Source organism: Eutrigla gurnardus, assembly GCF_963514095.1.
Source record: "Eutrigla gurnardus genome assembly, chromosome: 14".
Taxonomy (NCBI): domain Eukaryota; kingdom Metazoa; phylum Chordata; class Actinopteri; order Perciformes; family Triglidae; genus Eutrigla; species Eutrigla gurnardus.
This window is the reverse complement of record NC_139937.1, coordinates 15026954-15042324: the sequence shown is the minus strand read 5'-3', so window position 1 is coordinate 15042324 and position 15371 is coordinate 15026954. Positions and strand designations below refer to the sequence as shown.

The following is a 15371-nucleotide window of genomic DNA, read 5'->3' as shown; positions in this document are numbered from 1 at the left end:
TTATATATTCTTAAATGTATTTCTTTTTTTATGCATTTTGATTTTTGATCATCTTAAAGATTATTTGATGTTTCTCACTAAAAATTGTCTTTTTTTGATGCAATAAAAACATTTTTTTCTTCACAAAATGTTAAGTGTTTAGGGGTCATTTTAACAGTTTTACAAGGTCCGAGTGAGGATCCAAATGCAGCACACAGGTACGGTTGGTAATGACCTTTCGTACTTTCTTCAGCAGGTGGGTGAGCAGGCAGGTAAGAGGTCACTCGGATCAGAGGTCACTCGGATCAGATGTAGGCTTATATAGTGGCCTGATTGCTGATGCAGAGCACCTGTGGGCCCAGGTGAGCAGCATTGGCTGATGAGGAGGGGAGTGGCTTTGATGATTATCAGGAAAACATCATGAATCACCATTATTTTTTCCCAGTCAACATGGGACACGAACAGTGGTCTCCTGGGGGACAGTCTATTCTGGTGTTATTACAATAACTGATATTATCTAATGTTATTTTCATGATTTATTTCCCCTTAATTTTTACTTTAATTCTCATCACTTGAGAATTGAGAATTTGCATTGTGAATGAGGTGAGTGTAGATGACATTCAGCGTACAGTGAACAGAACACAGAGTGTTCTTCATAACCGGGCAAAGTTTTATTTCTTACCAGCGAACGATTCTGGCATCGTTTACAGTACGCGGATGACAGGTTGGGGTGGTGCACTTCCTCTGGTATTCCTACTGAGACCAATGAGGAGGACGAGAGGTAGAAAAGGCAGAAAACCAGTTGGAGTGAGATGAAGAGAAAGAGAAAGGAACGTTAAAAAAAAAGGAGGGAGGAGAGGCTGAAACAGGATAAAAATAATGAGGGAGAAGTGAAATGAGCTGAGGAATGAGCAGACTTGGATAAAACTAATGCAAGACAGATGAAGACAGAGCAACTGGACACTGCAGGAAACATAAAAGTAGGACTGGAGGTTCATAGTAGTTACAAGACCAAGACCGAGCCCAGAGACAACTTTAAAAAACGTCTTTGGTGAAAGTGCAGAGCGAAACCCAAGCTTACTTACATCCTCAACGCCGGAGTAACCGCTGCTTTCAAAGCAGTTTTCAGTGTGGTCACATGATTGATTGCATGAATACGCTCAGAGCAGGACTAGCCAATCAGACGCAATTCATATTCTGTTTGAAATGATTGTGCCTAGGAAAAAGGAAAATGTTAAACGGCATCATGTTGTATATTTATGTGCTTAGCTTTTCAGATTTGGATTTGAATGAGGAAGAAAATCCACATTTGTCAGCAGTTTTCATCCCGCTGCAAAAGGTTCGGTCCAATCACAACGCCGAGCAAGAACAGAATCTCAGTATACAGAAATATCTTTAATTCATAAAAGATTTACAATATTTTACAAATGACACATACTGTATTGTAAGGCAGGGTAAGAGAGATCGGCACACCCGTTGATATAGAAAGAAGACATACAAAACCGTTTTTTAAAAAATACATCTCTATGAAGTCTTTTAATCTCTGCATTCAAATATAAGTAGTAGGATTACGTTCCCTTTATTTTGATTTTGGTTTGATTTGTCTCTTATGTACAGTTATTGCCTCTATGTACATTGTGCTTGTTTATCAGGCAAACAAGGTTTAAGTATAGCTTGGTAAACACACCCACACACCCACACACACCCACACACACACATTCACACACGTTTACATTCCTCTGGATTCCTTGCTGGTGAGGATGGAGTCCGCAGCATCCTTAGTGTTAAGGCAACGTCTCTGCTGACACTTTGGCTCAAAGTCGGACACACAAAGACACTTTGGGGGGCACAAACTCCCCCGAACTCCGACACGTGAACAAAAATATACATAATGCACGAGTGCCACATGGTAAAGTGCACATCAAATATCTTTGGTTTGATAGTTATTGCCCTGTTTCATAAAGAGAAGTGACCTTGTTGCTCAGAGAGCAGCATGTTAATAAAAACACCGTCTCCATGCTTTGTTCAGCACATCTTTGGTTCCAGTTAACTTTTTGGCTTTTTTGGCTCCGTAGCTTTTTCAGCTGATTAAGGCGAGTTGTTACATCTGAGAAGTCACAAAGCGTCCCTCTTTTTCCTCGGCTAGAATACGATATGACACGTCCCGGGACGTCGGTAGCTCAACTCCCCGAACGTCACCGCCGACTCTCTGAGATCTCCGTCTTCAGTCTCGTCAAAGCAGAATAAGTGCCCCATCGTTGGAAAAAACCCCCCAAAAATCTCCCCTCTCACTTCTCATCGCTCACGGAGCAGTCCACGGCTATGACGTCCTGTATCTCTGTGATCTTCACCTCCTCGCCCGGGATCTCCACCTCTATGGGGATCTTCAGCTCGGCCGGGATCTTCTCCGCCGAGGAGCTGCGGCTGGACAGCTTGTCCATCTCGTCCTCCAGCTCGGAGATGCGCTCGGCGACACAGTGGGCGGTGAGTCGGGCCTCTGGGTCGTGGTCCCAGCATTCCATGATGGTGGCACAGATCACCGCCACGCCCTGCAGAGAGACAGGAGGGGAGCAGGGAGGTGAGACAGCGTGCTAGATGACACACCTGGAGCTGTTCGGGTGAAGTTATTTTAATGCAGTGTGGCCTTTTACACAGAACCACCTATATGTTCAGCATCTGTTTTCTTTAAAAATACATGATCCTCTATAATGATCCTCTATTTTGAGGTACTACATGCACAATATTTGCTGCGGAGCATGTGGCTGAGTTTGATGGAATTCATTTTGAAACACCACCGCACAGAGTCACCCAAATGTATAGCTACATGTTGCAAAATGAAACCATGAAAACGCAGGTTGTGCAACAAACTGGCAACCCATTGAGGGTGCGTGCGCTTTGAGCAACAGCTGTGTTGTGATGTGAATGCAATGGAAGGGGGGAGTGCTTGTGCAACATCTACTGGCTGGATGTTATCAATGTTGTAGCACCTTTAAAGGGTAACTTTGCTGTGTTTTAACCTACTTTCAGCTTTTTGCTGATTAATGTAGAATAAGGACAGTTAGTGTTCGTGTCTGTCTCACCTGATGCCTGAGCCAGGTGTCTTGGATCTCAGGCCTTCCTCTGTCTCTCAGCACGTTGTCCTTCATGCTCTCCACACAGGGGTGCTCTCGCACTTTGGAGCCGTACGCAGGCTCGTAGTCCTTCACCTCTGCAGACACAAACACAACCCATCAGATCAGGACTCCGCTTCATCAACCTGAGTCTCAGCTGCAGAAAATATCCTTCTCTTCACGTCATGTTCTCTTGTGTTTTGTGTTATTTGCAACGCTTCCTGGCAAGAACGTGAAGATTTGAGATGCCAAGTTCAACACAGATAGACAGTCACTTGGTTTGTGACACAGCGAGCGATTTAAGGTAAAAGGAGGAAGACGGAGTGGAACAGGTGGCCCGTCGAGTTAATGTGATTGGAAAGTGTAAAAGCATCCTGTTATGAGGTCATTCCACCCCAAACCACCAAGCTGTTAGTTTCAGCCAAGCTGCCAGCTTCGAGGGCAGGCACCAATAACGCTGACAGAAATAGCATTTCTTTTATGGTGTCTCCACAGGAGGGGAAAATGCTCCATCTTTTCTAGAAACAACGAATCAGCGTCCACCAACAAGCAATTAGTTGTATCCTCAGACCGTACACAACACCAAAATAACAATCTTTGCTTTGACTATTTCATGTCGAGGATGTAGAAAAAAAAGAGAGGGAGCGTAACGTCTGAAAACCATGAAAAATTAAAAGCAAAGTTCCCGGGATTGGGTCCAGACCTCATGAAACCGAACTCACAACAGCTGCAGTCTGTCTTCAGCCCCGAAGAGACGGCTCTCTGGGATCTCGCAGTTGCTGTGAAATTAGACACTGGTTGCTGCAAAGCCATCTTCGTTTACCCATCGGGGCCAGAGAATGATATGCAAATGTCGAGCAAATAATGTGAACATCGTGTTCTATGTACCCCACTCTTGTTCTTACATTGAAAACAATTCCGCGTCCTGTGTTTCACAACCTGTCAGACATCGAGTATTATTAACTTATGTGTGATGTCTTCACAGCATCTGCTTTTCTCTGGGCATGTTATGTTGAGGCGAAGCACTCAATAAAACACCTTCCATCCCGGGGGGATCTGGTGAGGACAAACTGCAGACCCTTTCTGGGTCTGGATCCAACTGACTTCTGGTGTGAAGCTGTTTACTTGCAATCAGACTTCTATTTGCAATCAGAGGAGTCGCCCCCTGATGGCCTGCAGAGAGTATGCAAGTTGAAGGCACTTCAACTTTGGCTTCAGTTATCGGAACCGGAGATTGTCGCCCGCATATTTTTATCTTTCAAATGTTCCTCCAATCAACTCGAAATTCCACGAGCTTCCTTACATAGTAAGTTAAATCAGGGTATGCTTAAGAGCGTGGCTAGCTTGTGATTGACAAATTGCTACCATGCCTTCGTTCAGCGTTCGGTTCTACTAGAAGACAAGCAGACATTTTTCCCGGTATGTGCATTTTCCCGGTACTTCTCCCGAGCACTTTTCTCGATGGCTGAACTGGCGGCTCGTTGCTTTAAAATCATTTGGATTCTAGATCGCCTCTGCGTCAGTCAGTGCTGAGAGCCTTCTGACTGCCCATAATCTGACTCAGCTTAAATTTAAATACATAGTTGTTTGTGCTAATGAGCAGAAAGGTGTGATGAACTCTAGGAAAAGCTGCAGGAGTTTTATTTAAGTCAAGGCCCTGTGGTCTCTGCCCCTGCGTCCTCAAATACAGGAAGTGGGAAGGTTGGAGTGGAACCCCCGGACAGGAAGTTGGAGGTCTGGGATCGGGGACTGTGTGCAGAGAAGCTGACTCTACAGGCCCACTCTTCCTGTTTTTGACATGTGGAACTTCCCTCTGTTTTTAGTATTTTAAAACGGGACCCAGCCGGGCCCGGCCGATTCCCCTGGAGGTTATTTATGCCAGCGCTGGTATTGTGCTCAGGTCTGCTGTTTAGATCTCCTGCTGCGGAGCTGGTATGAATACCACACATCTTCCTGGACTGGATACAGCTGAAACACGGAGCAAGTGGACGGCGAGTTGGCCTCAAGTAAGAAAGTTGATAACAAAATAAAAAAAATAAATAAAAAAAATTGGAGCGCTTTCTAAACATGTCATGCTCTGATGTTCGATTTGGCTCCCGCAGCCTTCACTTGCCCTCGTGTTTCTGAGCGCTATGTTGGAGACGCAGTCCAAGGTGCCTGCTTCCCTTCAGCAGCTCTGGACATTTGAAAGCTATGAGAAGAATTCCATCTTTGGTTTGAGAACATATTTCACAACCAGAGGCCCAGTCTCACTCTCCCCTCCACTGTCTGGGGCCCACGTTAAAGGCCTAGTATATCCAATCTAAGGGGCGGAAAGCGGTTTACAACAGTTTCCTTTTCAGATTATCTGTCTGAAACCTTTGTGGCCTGGAGGTTAGCAGAAACCTCTGTGGCTGGCAACGCCGTCTGGGATTTGGCTTCTAACGTGAGACCGATCCGACGAACTACGTGATAAAAAGCAGAAATGAACCTGCTTTTAACTAATGAACCACGCCGTCTCTTCAGAATAAAAATCTCTCCTCCATCCAAACCAAGCATCAGGAGATGGTTGTGGGTTGCATTTCTGTGGTAGGCTTTGTGGCCGGCACATATGGGTGCTGTGGGAGCTAAACGTCAGTGGTGCTCGTGGAGTTTCACCAGGCTTTTTGAGGCTAAAAGTAAGAGATGGGAACGGCTTCTCAGCAAACAGGTGACTCTAGTTCCATCTGCGGGCTTGAAAATGACGGTTGACTCCTGTGATTATTTGCTAATGACATGATATGTTGTGATGCTTTCACCGCTTGCTTGTAATGCATATGTTCCACCATACATATTGCTTTTTCTTTTCTTGTTCTTCTTTGGCAAACACATGGCAAAGAAATATTAGCCACTTAGCTAACATCGATATATATATGGTGATTATTGTAGTCTGTTCCTGTAAAAAGAAAAAAAAATGGCATGTTCTCATGGAGAATTTCGACATTTTGGGAAATAAATGTATTTGCTTTTTTGTGGAGCACAATGCTAGCCTAGCTTAGCATAAAGACTGGGAATAGGGAGAAACTGCTAGCTTGGCTCTCAACAAAGTTGAAAAATACTATTTATTTTGTTTTATTTTGTAAGACTACAGGAAGTCACTGTGTCTGGAAATAGATAGAGGATAGAGAGTAGCTGTCCCTTTGCTTTTCTGTTTGTGAACAACAAAGATAAACAACTCTTAAATCTATCAGTAACTTTTATTTTGTGTTGATTTTGGCGCTCCCTGTGGAACTAAACAGTAGTGTTTACACGTGTTTGACTGCAGCACGGTCTGCCGGTCTGTGGTGGTGGGGCCTGCTGGAGAAGAGAGGCTGGAGGAGGAGGAGCGACTGATGGCCAGCTCTCCACCTCCATCCCTAGCAGGTCGAAGGCACCAGCGAACCTGGACCTGGGTCTGTCTGCGGTGGACTCGTCGCTGCTTGAAGCCCCGCTAAAGGAGCTTCTGGTGAACCTGCATGATTTCTTCTCATTTCTCTGGAATCCAACCCGGTGGCACAGATGACCAGCATTAACATTAACTGTACAGCCAATCTCCTCGCTGATGGCCTGGCTTCCTTATGTAGGTCACATAGAGGCGTCGGCGTTTCATAACCGGTTAGGAGCTCCTCGTAGGAACTTCAATAAGCTTTCGAATGGTCGGCAAAGTTACCTTTGACAGAGCTAAGCCAGCTGTTTCCCCCTGCTTCCAGTCTTTACACTAAGCTAAGCTAATTGGCTTCAGCTCCAGACTTTACACACAGACATGAGATCGGTATCAAATGTCTCATCGTTCTCTTGGCAAGAGAGCGAATGAGCGTTTTTCTCCAAACATCAAAACCCTGAAATGTCTCGTGTCCCTCAGCCCCTCTCGCCCCATCAGGGTGTAGCGATCACCCCCTCACCAGCTGTTGCCTAAGGCTGTCTCCCTTCATGCACCACAAGCCTTTTGCTTGGCACGGTTCAAACTCTTCGCCCCGCTCCATTACCCTGCATAACCCTCCGCTCAGACAGAACATGCAGGCCCCGCCGCGCCCTGCAGGCTAATTCAGGATATGTAAATGAAATGCACAGAGACATCACACCGAGCATGTACTATAACTGACCACAACAACAACGCCGCTGCCGGGTAGTATTTCTATCCCCTGTCGTTGGGCTGGAGACAAGAGGACGGACACACCATCCCAGATTGAGACAAACAGGAGATACAGGGCCAGATGAGGCCGACTGTGCCGTGCCGCCCCTCTCTCGTCCTCGGTTTCTGTGTTTCTATGTCTGAAATAAACACGCAGACAAACACATGCATGTTGGAATGTGACTGTCTGGTTCTAAATGTCTCAGACTGTCTAGAAAAGCCCACTAGGCGGAGGGAAGGAGGTGGACCGGAGAGACTCCCTCTCTACTCCCAGGAGAGCAGAGGGAAGGAAACATCAACGAGTGTGTGTGTGTGTGTGTGTGTGTGTGTGTGTGTGTGTGTCCTTCTATCTATGTTTTTCCAAAGTCCGAAGGGTTGTTTAAGGGTTAGGGCCTGCTTTTAGATTTGAAAAGATAGGTTTGGATCTTTTATGGCAGGCTCACACACACCATGAAACAGTTTTGAGTCGCTACAATCATTCGGCCTCTCCACGCGAGGCTTGTGGCGGTAGTCAGGGTTACCGGTGTTTGGGCACACACCAATTACATAACTTTACCACCGTCCCCACTTAAAATAGAAATACAGCCCATTAAACCAACTCTAATTTGTAAAATACTAAGCATGTAATCAATACTTAGCTGGAGGACTAAACGTAACAAGGAACAAGACGACGGCGAATTTGCTGCCAAAGGCGAAAAGCAAAGGTGACGATTATTTTAGCTTTAAGCCCAATGCTATCTGATGAAATCTGCAGGTGGCAGCACCGTCCTTAATTAAGGTCCAGGGACATTTGGGCTCTAAAAGAAATTGTGAATCAATGAAATGTAATGTATGGACGGTATATACAACATCGTTCCAATTACCAAAAGTGTGAGCAATATATTATTTTGGGCAAAATTTTAAATTTGACGAGTAGAATAAAGTGATTTTTAAAAAATGGCTTTCGACACACATGATTAGTTCAAGGACCGTTGCAAATGTGAAAATCCCACAATAACTGTTTTTACCACTTCTGGCTATGATAAAATGTGTTATTCGACAATTAAAAAAAAAGAAAACATGCCTTTTAAACCCACCGGTGGGTATTGTGGTTCAGAGGGTGTTAAGCTTCACAAGCGTGAGCGCACACACACACACACACACACACACACACACACACACACACACACACACACACACACACACACACACACACACACACACACACAGACAGCTGAAACAGGTACAGTATCCATTCCTGCTCTCTCTCGCTCTGATTTCCTGCCCAAAGAAGGGCAACAGCAGAGTTCAGATTGTCTCCTTCACATATCAGACATTCCTAAGATTCCTGCTGCAGACCTGAAGCTGAGGTCGAGGTGCGGTCCGACAGACATGACCATCAGACTCTCCGTTGACACACAACCCCCCCCAGTCACTGCATAACAGGAAACAGTAGCCTGAACCTCCTGTCTGCGCTATGTAGGTCACACAGACGTGCAGTAGGCAGTCGGTGGATATGGACAAAAAAATTGCATTTAGTCTGTGAATGAAATAATAAACCAAACCCTCCATCCGAAGTTAGCTTCATAAGTAAATGCAAACTTTACAGCTATGAAGTGAAGCTCTGCTTTCTGGTCTATTTGACTCTAAATGGACCATCATTTACTAAATGAACATCATTGAAGAAGACTTCAACCTAGAGATTGAGACCATAAACTCATGTTTACAATGTTGACTGAGAAGAGAAGAAGAGAGAAGTTAAAGGCACTTCAGCATTTGCTTCACTTTTCAAAAGTAGAACAAAAGTATCAAAACATCTCTTTACAATACAAGTCTCCTCTCTCCAGTTCTGTGCTCCCTAACTTCTCAAACATGCATTTTTGCAAAAAAAACAAAAACAAAAAAAAAACAGGAAAGTGCTACTTGTATGGACGTGCCTGCGCAAGTGTGGTTTTTCATTCATCGTGGACGTCAGAAAAACGACGTTTTCTTCAAGAATTCAAGGTAAAACTGGGTCAGTGATTGATATAGAAATGGACATATGTAAAAAGTCTTGACGTGCCTTTAGGAATATTATTAAACTGCAGAATGGACAATGTAAATGTGAATTAGTAACAGAAGTAGAGGGCAAGCCGTCATGCATGTGACTTCACATGCTGCCTCCGCTGCTACATGTGAGGACCGATGAACTCCAACTCCATGACATCACTACCTGTTGAGTCATCTCAGTGGTCGTCACTGAGGATAGGACAGGATGTGTTTTGCTCCCTGCATGTATGCTTGTGTGTTACATGACATCACATATCCTGCGGCCTGAAACATTTAATAATGGAATAAGTGTGTTTGTACTGTGTGTGTGTGTGTGTGTGTGTGTGTGTGTGTGTGTGTGTGTGTGTGCAGGTACTGACCTCCGACGGCTTCACACCTTGACGTCATCTCCCAAAGCACAAGGGCCATGGAGTAAATGTCTGTCTGTTTGAAGGACTCTGTGTTCTCCAGATTGAGTCGGGCCTCCAGCACCTCCGGAGCCATGTATCGAGCCGTACCCACCTGCAGTACAGAGACACCAGGAGGGGTTAACGCACAGGCACACCCCAGGGTCGGGCACGTGCAAACACTTCAAACTTGTTTCCTATTAAGCCAAACGGCACACCGGATTGGTAAACAGACACAGACCACACTTGACTCAGCAGCTGCTCCGTCAAAACTCGGAGGAGCTTGTTCACTGAGATGAGAACAGCTGGTCCACCTTAAAGGTCAGTCCACCTTAAGTGAGCCTGAGCCAGAGTTGTCGCTAACTTAGAAGCATAGCATAGGAATACACTTGTTTCCATAATGAGGCAGACAGAAAGTAAGAGGAATTACTCAGCGCCCACACATGAAACACATTAAACGCGGTATCAGTCTGCAGGAGTGCCAACCTCTTCCATCGTCTGGCCTTTGAGTTGTTGCAAAGAATCAACCGTCGGGCTCAGTGACAGTAAACGTGACTCACCAACTGACTTTCATTCGTTGTTGGATGAGATCCGAGCCTACACTTGTTTGATGTGCGTGTCAGATTTCACACATCGACTACCGAGTACAGTTGAGCTGGAGAGGAAAGTTTCCATGTTGCTGTTTCAGTGTTTCTGTACAACGTGCATGAGTTCCTTGTAAAATATATACACATGAAAGGCTTATCTGCTGTTGGATGAGGAGTGGTTTTTAGCCGGGACGAAGAACATTTGAAGGCACCTCATGATTCCTTTTTTTTCCCCGAGCAGGCCCACTTAAATACACACCGAGGTTATGATTACAACCGAGCTGGAATTTCCAGTTGTGAGTGGAACACGATGTGACAGCCGCAGATACTCATTTGAATATTCAAATGGCTATAACAATAATTATAACGTGAATTATTGATGATGCAGCACCGTGTTTAACACCTGAAAGTCCTGCTAGTGAAAGAAAATTAGTACATTTAATCAAGTGGTGGACTTGAGTACTTTTTAGGGACTTGATTTGAGTATTTCCATTTTGTGCTACTTTGAAATTGCAATACGCTATATTACAATCTACATAGAGGCTTTGTCTCTGACCTGTCCACTGTTGGCGAGGTCGTCCACAGACAGAGTGCTGTCCAGGCGGAGAGCCAGGCCGAAGTCACACAGGCACAAGGTCATGTCGTTCTTCACCAGGATGTTGGAGCTCTTCAGGTCTCGATGGACTATGGGCACCTTTCAGTTCAGGAGAAAAACTATTAATTAAGTACATATACAAGTTTGTGCACACAAATTATGTATATAATGAGGCCTAAATCTAATCTGATCATCATAAGGACAGAACGATGTGATGTCTGCTGTTCCTTTCTGTCCCCTGTTTGACGATGATAATGGTTATTATGGACAGTGTGGACATTCAGTCTTACCTTCGGGCGTCCACAGACGAGGCGGTCACTGTGGAGGTGGGCGACGCCCCGGGCCAGAGACATGGCCAGCACCTGCAGCTCCTCCCAGCTGATCACATTACGCGTCAGGTGTTCCTGGAGGGCGGAGGGATTTAAAACAGGTTCATAGTGGAACTTATGAACGATGTTACATTCCACCGCTGGTGAATTGAAAATCACCAGCGAAAGTACATTTACTCAAGGACTGTTCAAGAAATATCTTACTTTTGATTGCACCACATTTATTGACAGCTTTCATTTCTGTAAAAATGAAGATTTTTCCAAACGCAAGATGTGAAAATGTACAAATACACAATATATATTATATTATTGTATTGTAATTATTGATGCTTTAATGCATTCCACCAGTCAATTATAAGATTGCATCCTACACGATTTATTAGTAATTTTGTTTTTGAAATTGTGCTCCAATTACATAGATTATCTGCCATCATGTTTGTTTGCTTTCTCCTAAACAAACTAACTAACCGGGCAAACGGAGCTGAATTCTTTTGAACCGAACCAAATGGGTCCAGTGACAAAAATGGACAACAATTTTTGCAATCTCACCTGTAGATTTCCTCTGTGGTGGAAGGCGGTGATGAGCCAGTACTGTTTCTCCACCTTCCTCTCCTCAGCTGTCAGGAAGTGGAGGACGTTCTCGTGTCGGAGGTCGGTGTTGGAGAAGATGTCCTTCTCATTCTTCCAGGAGGCGTACTCCTCATAGGGGAAGATCTTCACAGCGACCGTCTCAAACTGATCCGAGGTGGTCTGCTTCAGCTTAGCCTTGTACACCTGGGCGAAGCGACCCTTTCCCACCTGGAGACGGGATCAAAAGGCATGATTTGAGTTAGAATCTGAGTCCGGCGCCGAAAAGCTCCAGGAAAACAAACACTACGAGGTCTGTACCAGCAGATCCAGGTCTATGGGCAGCGGCTCCGTGTTGTGGTTCAGGTTGTTGGCGTGCGTCGAGCTGCTGTCGGACCGATCGTCGTCCATCATGATGGCGCAGGCGTCGCTGCAGTCCAGCCCGCCGGCTTTTGGCTTGCGCTTCTTCATGCTGCTCTCCCATTCCCGGTTTATGCGTTGGCGATAGGCTCGGTACCAGTAGCACATCCCCGCAAACACAACCCCCATCACCAGCAGGGGGAGCAGGCTCACCAGGATCACAGAGACCAAGGGATCGTCCGGAGTCGGGTCCACGACTGGAAAACAGGACAGAAGATGAGATGAAGTGCAGGGTTCTTCCTGCCCATCTGAAGCTCAGCTAAAGGCCTCACGAAACCGCCATTGGGGGATGAAGCACTGGTGGGGAACAAGAGTAGTCATCACTTTGGGACTGTGGGAAGACTGTTTCAATGTAAAAGCCTTCCACTGAAGACGACTGATTAGTAGCTCAGCAATAGCTTGGTTAGGTTGGTAAGGGGTTACCAGAGAAGTTAAATCTAGGTTTCAAAATTATTTTTGTTCTTTTTGTTGGCAAATTTAAAAAAAAGTTAGCAAGTTTGGTTTAATATCAACGCGCTTGGAGTGTCAGACATACACGTACAACATGTTTGAAATGCTGGATCTGGTATCTGTGAAAATCTAGTTTTGTCTTTATATGCTATATATACATTATAGACTGCAATTCTCCATTTTGGTGATTGTTTTAAAATCAATAGCCGGATCTTCCTCGGCACACGAGGTCTGAACAGACCGCATACTTTATCCGTTTATCCAGCTCTTCAATTTCTTTTTATGTGTCCCGTTGCTGTTGTAAACATTGGAGTGGGCTACTCCCATATAAATCGACTGACGTACATCGTCACCGTAACAACTAACAACAATCACCATGTGCCCAAACAGTTCAGTGTCCATTCTCCTTCTACTCCTCTGCTTCCTCCTCTATCCTTTCCATCTCTTTTCACTACTCTACGTTTAGCCCACCCAGTAAATCAAAATTCAGAACGGACTGTGACATTTTACAGCAATACCTTGGCGCAGTAACACTGAGGTAATGCGGTCACAGCTGTGTGTTAACGGTGCTTTACGACGCCGCTCTGCCAACAGCGGCCCGTTTTATAATACTCGGTTTGCGTTGGCAGTGACCTGATGGCTGAAATCAATTACGCTACTTGCTGCATTGTTTCCTGTGAAACCGTCACAGGAAACGGCAATTTGAATCCATAAAAACGAAAAGAAAAAAAAAAGACGATCCAGCAGTTGTTTGGAATCCAAACAGTGTCTTTATTCCAGAAACAAACCCACCACTTCCACAGAGAGAGAGCCGTGGTGGTGTAAAGACAGGTCTTTGAAGGACAAACCTAATGTGTGTTCTTTGGGTTCTGCATGCAGAAACAGCAGCACACTGCAATTTCCTCGCATCGCTCACACACAACGCCAGCGAGTCCAACACAGGGAAGTCATTCTTAAGGTCCCACTATGAAAACAAATGACATGTGTGCTGTAAATCACCTGCTTTCCAACTCAACAATAGTTGAAATATGAATTTTTTATATATATATACACATCTTGTCTGGATCTTTAGGTTTGCGTTGTAATCTCAGCAGGGAGACTTTCTACGCAGTCGGATGCCAACAGGGTGACCGGCCTTTACGGCTTCATGAGCTATATCATTAACTGCCTCCTCCAGCTCCGACTGCCAGCTCGGACAGGACGGCGGCCAACCCTCAGAAAACAGTCGAGGGCCTGTCTGCCTCGGCTTGGCCCGGTCCGACCTGGTCGGCTCGAGCTGGGCACCTTTTCAAAGAGCGTCTCACTCGGTCTCTCCGGGGAACAAGCTGCCACTTTGGCAGGCTGGACGAGCTCGGACTGAGGACTGACCAATGACTCGCGTCTATTCTGCATCCAGACTTTCCACGTGTTGCTTGTGACTCTGGTCTACAGAGCCCAACAAACGGATCCAAGGTTGTCAAACCAGTCAAAGGTAGAATTGAATACATCAATGAACGATACTGTCGTTCACTACTTCATCTTATGTTTAGCCTTGGCACACATCGTATCATTTTCCTCACCATATTTACCAGTTATCTCACACGAGTGGTGGAAAGTGCAACTTTATACCTCTAGTCCACTGCATCACACAGTGAAAATATTTTTGTTGTTGTGTTATTTTACTGCATTTATTTGATCACTCCACTCCATTACTTTGCAGGTGAAAAAAACATCAATAAATGAGCTCTAGTGCAGCCAGCTTTTACATCATGGGTCTTACCGCATCAATAAGAACAATCTTATATTATAATATTTAAACAACTTAATATCCAAATTGGATGCATATTGAGTACTTTTACTTTTATACTTTAAGTACATACTCTTGGTAATACTTATATACTTAACGACACATACATATTTTATTACTTGTTAAGATCTTTACGGGAGGATTTGGTATGATTGAAATTTCTCTTTAAAATAAATGATTTGAATCCATCGTGTACGCTGTGTGTGATAAGTGTTAAAATATTCAGTGGGATATCTTCATCATATGTGTGTGTGTGTGTGTGTGTGTGTGGGACTGTAAAGTAGTAAATCTAACTGAAATTGCTTTGGGCAAAGCCGCGGACACAATGAATCAAAAAAGAAGAAAAACAAACACTGAACACAGACTTTAAAGTCTGCTAGTGGAGTGTGTTGAGAAATAAGACCACCAGACAGTCAAACACTACTTCTCAAAGTCCACGTGTCTGTGCATGTGAGTCTGCTTAAAGATTTCTTTTTTTTAAGATTGCTTGGAGGTTTCTGAGGTTTAAGGGTTATTTCCTCGCCGTCTCTCTGCCATGATTAGAGTGTACGACTGTGTTCACTCGGCGTAGTAACACAACCAATCAGACGGTGCCAAGACAAACTGGTAATAGGACTCATGTTGCCTTTTCCAATCAGCATGCCAGAGTGTTTTCATGCAGCGAGTGTTCCTGGAGGTTTGACACATCATTCCAACTAATAGAGGGATCCTCGCCTCCGGCTTGCAATTACACGCATTATGTGTGTGTGTGTTACTGTGTGTGTGTTTCAGGATGTGAATTCTGGGATTTCAAACACTGCCATCTCTGACTCACACTCTAAAGGCTCTAACCGGTTGTTAATTACTTGGATCCTCACGCTGTTTTGCTGAATAGTAATAAAGTTGCGAGTTGGATATTAAAAGGGAACATTTTTCTCTCGGAAAAATGACAGAGCCAGACATGATTTCATGTTCGAAGCAGGTGATGGGCGGATAGATGGGAGCCATAATAAGCACAGAGGAGGT

The 15371-nt window shown here is 44.8% G+C and overlaps 1 protein-coding gene across 1 annotated transcript in view; it reads right to left on the bottom strand.

The window, feature by feature from the left end:
- Window positions 1-1353: 1353 nt before the first annotated feature.
- Window positions 1354-15371, bottom strand: part of tgfbr2b (transforming growth factor beta receptor 2b) — a 29376-nt gene continuing 15358 nt past the window's right edge. The window contains exons 4-10 of the mRNA XM_084027286.1: window positions 12032-12327; window positions 11693-11941; window positions 11105-11218; window positions 10776-10913; window positions 9606-9747; window positions 3060-3187; window positions 1354-2528 (exon numbers count right to left, since the gene is read on the bottom strand). Coding sequence (XP_083883412.1) covers window positions 2268-2528; window positions 3060-3187; window positions 9606-9747; window positions 10776-10913; window positions 11105-11218; window positions 11693-11941; window positions 12032-12327 — 1328 coding nt within the window. The 3' untranslated portion in view covers window positions 1354-2267. The remainder of the gene's footprint in view (window positions 2529-3059; window positions 3188-9605; window positions 9748-10775; window positions 10914-11104; window positions 11219-11692; window positions 11942-12031; window positions 12328-15371) is intronic.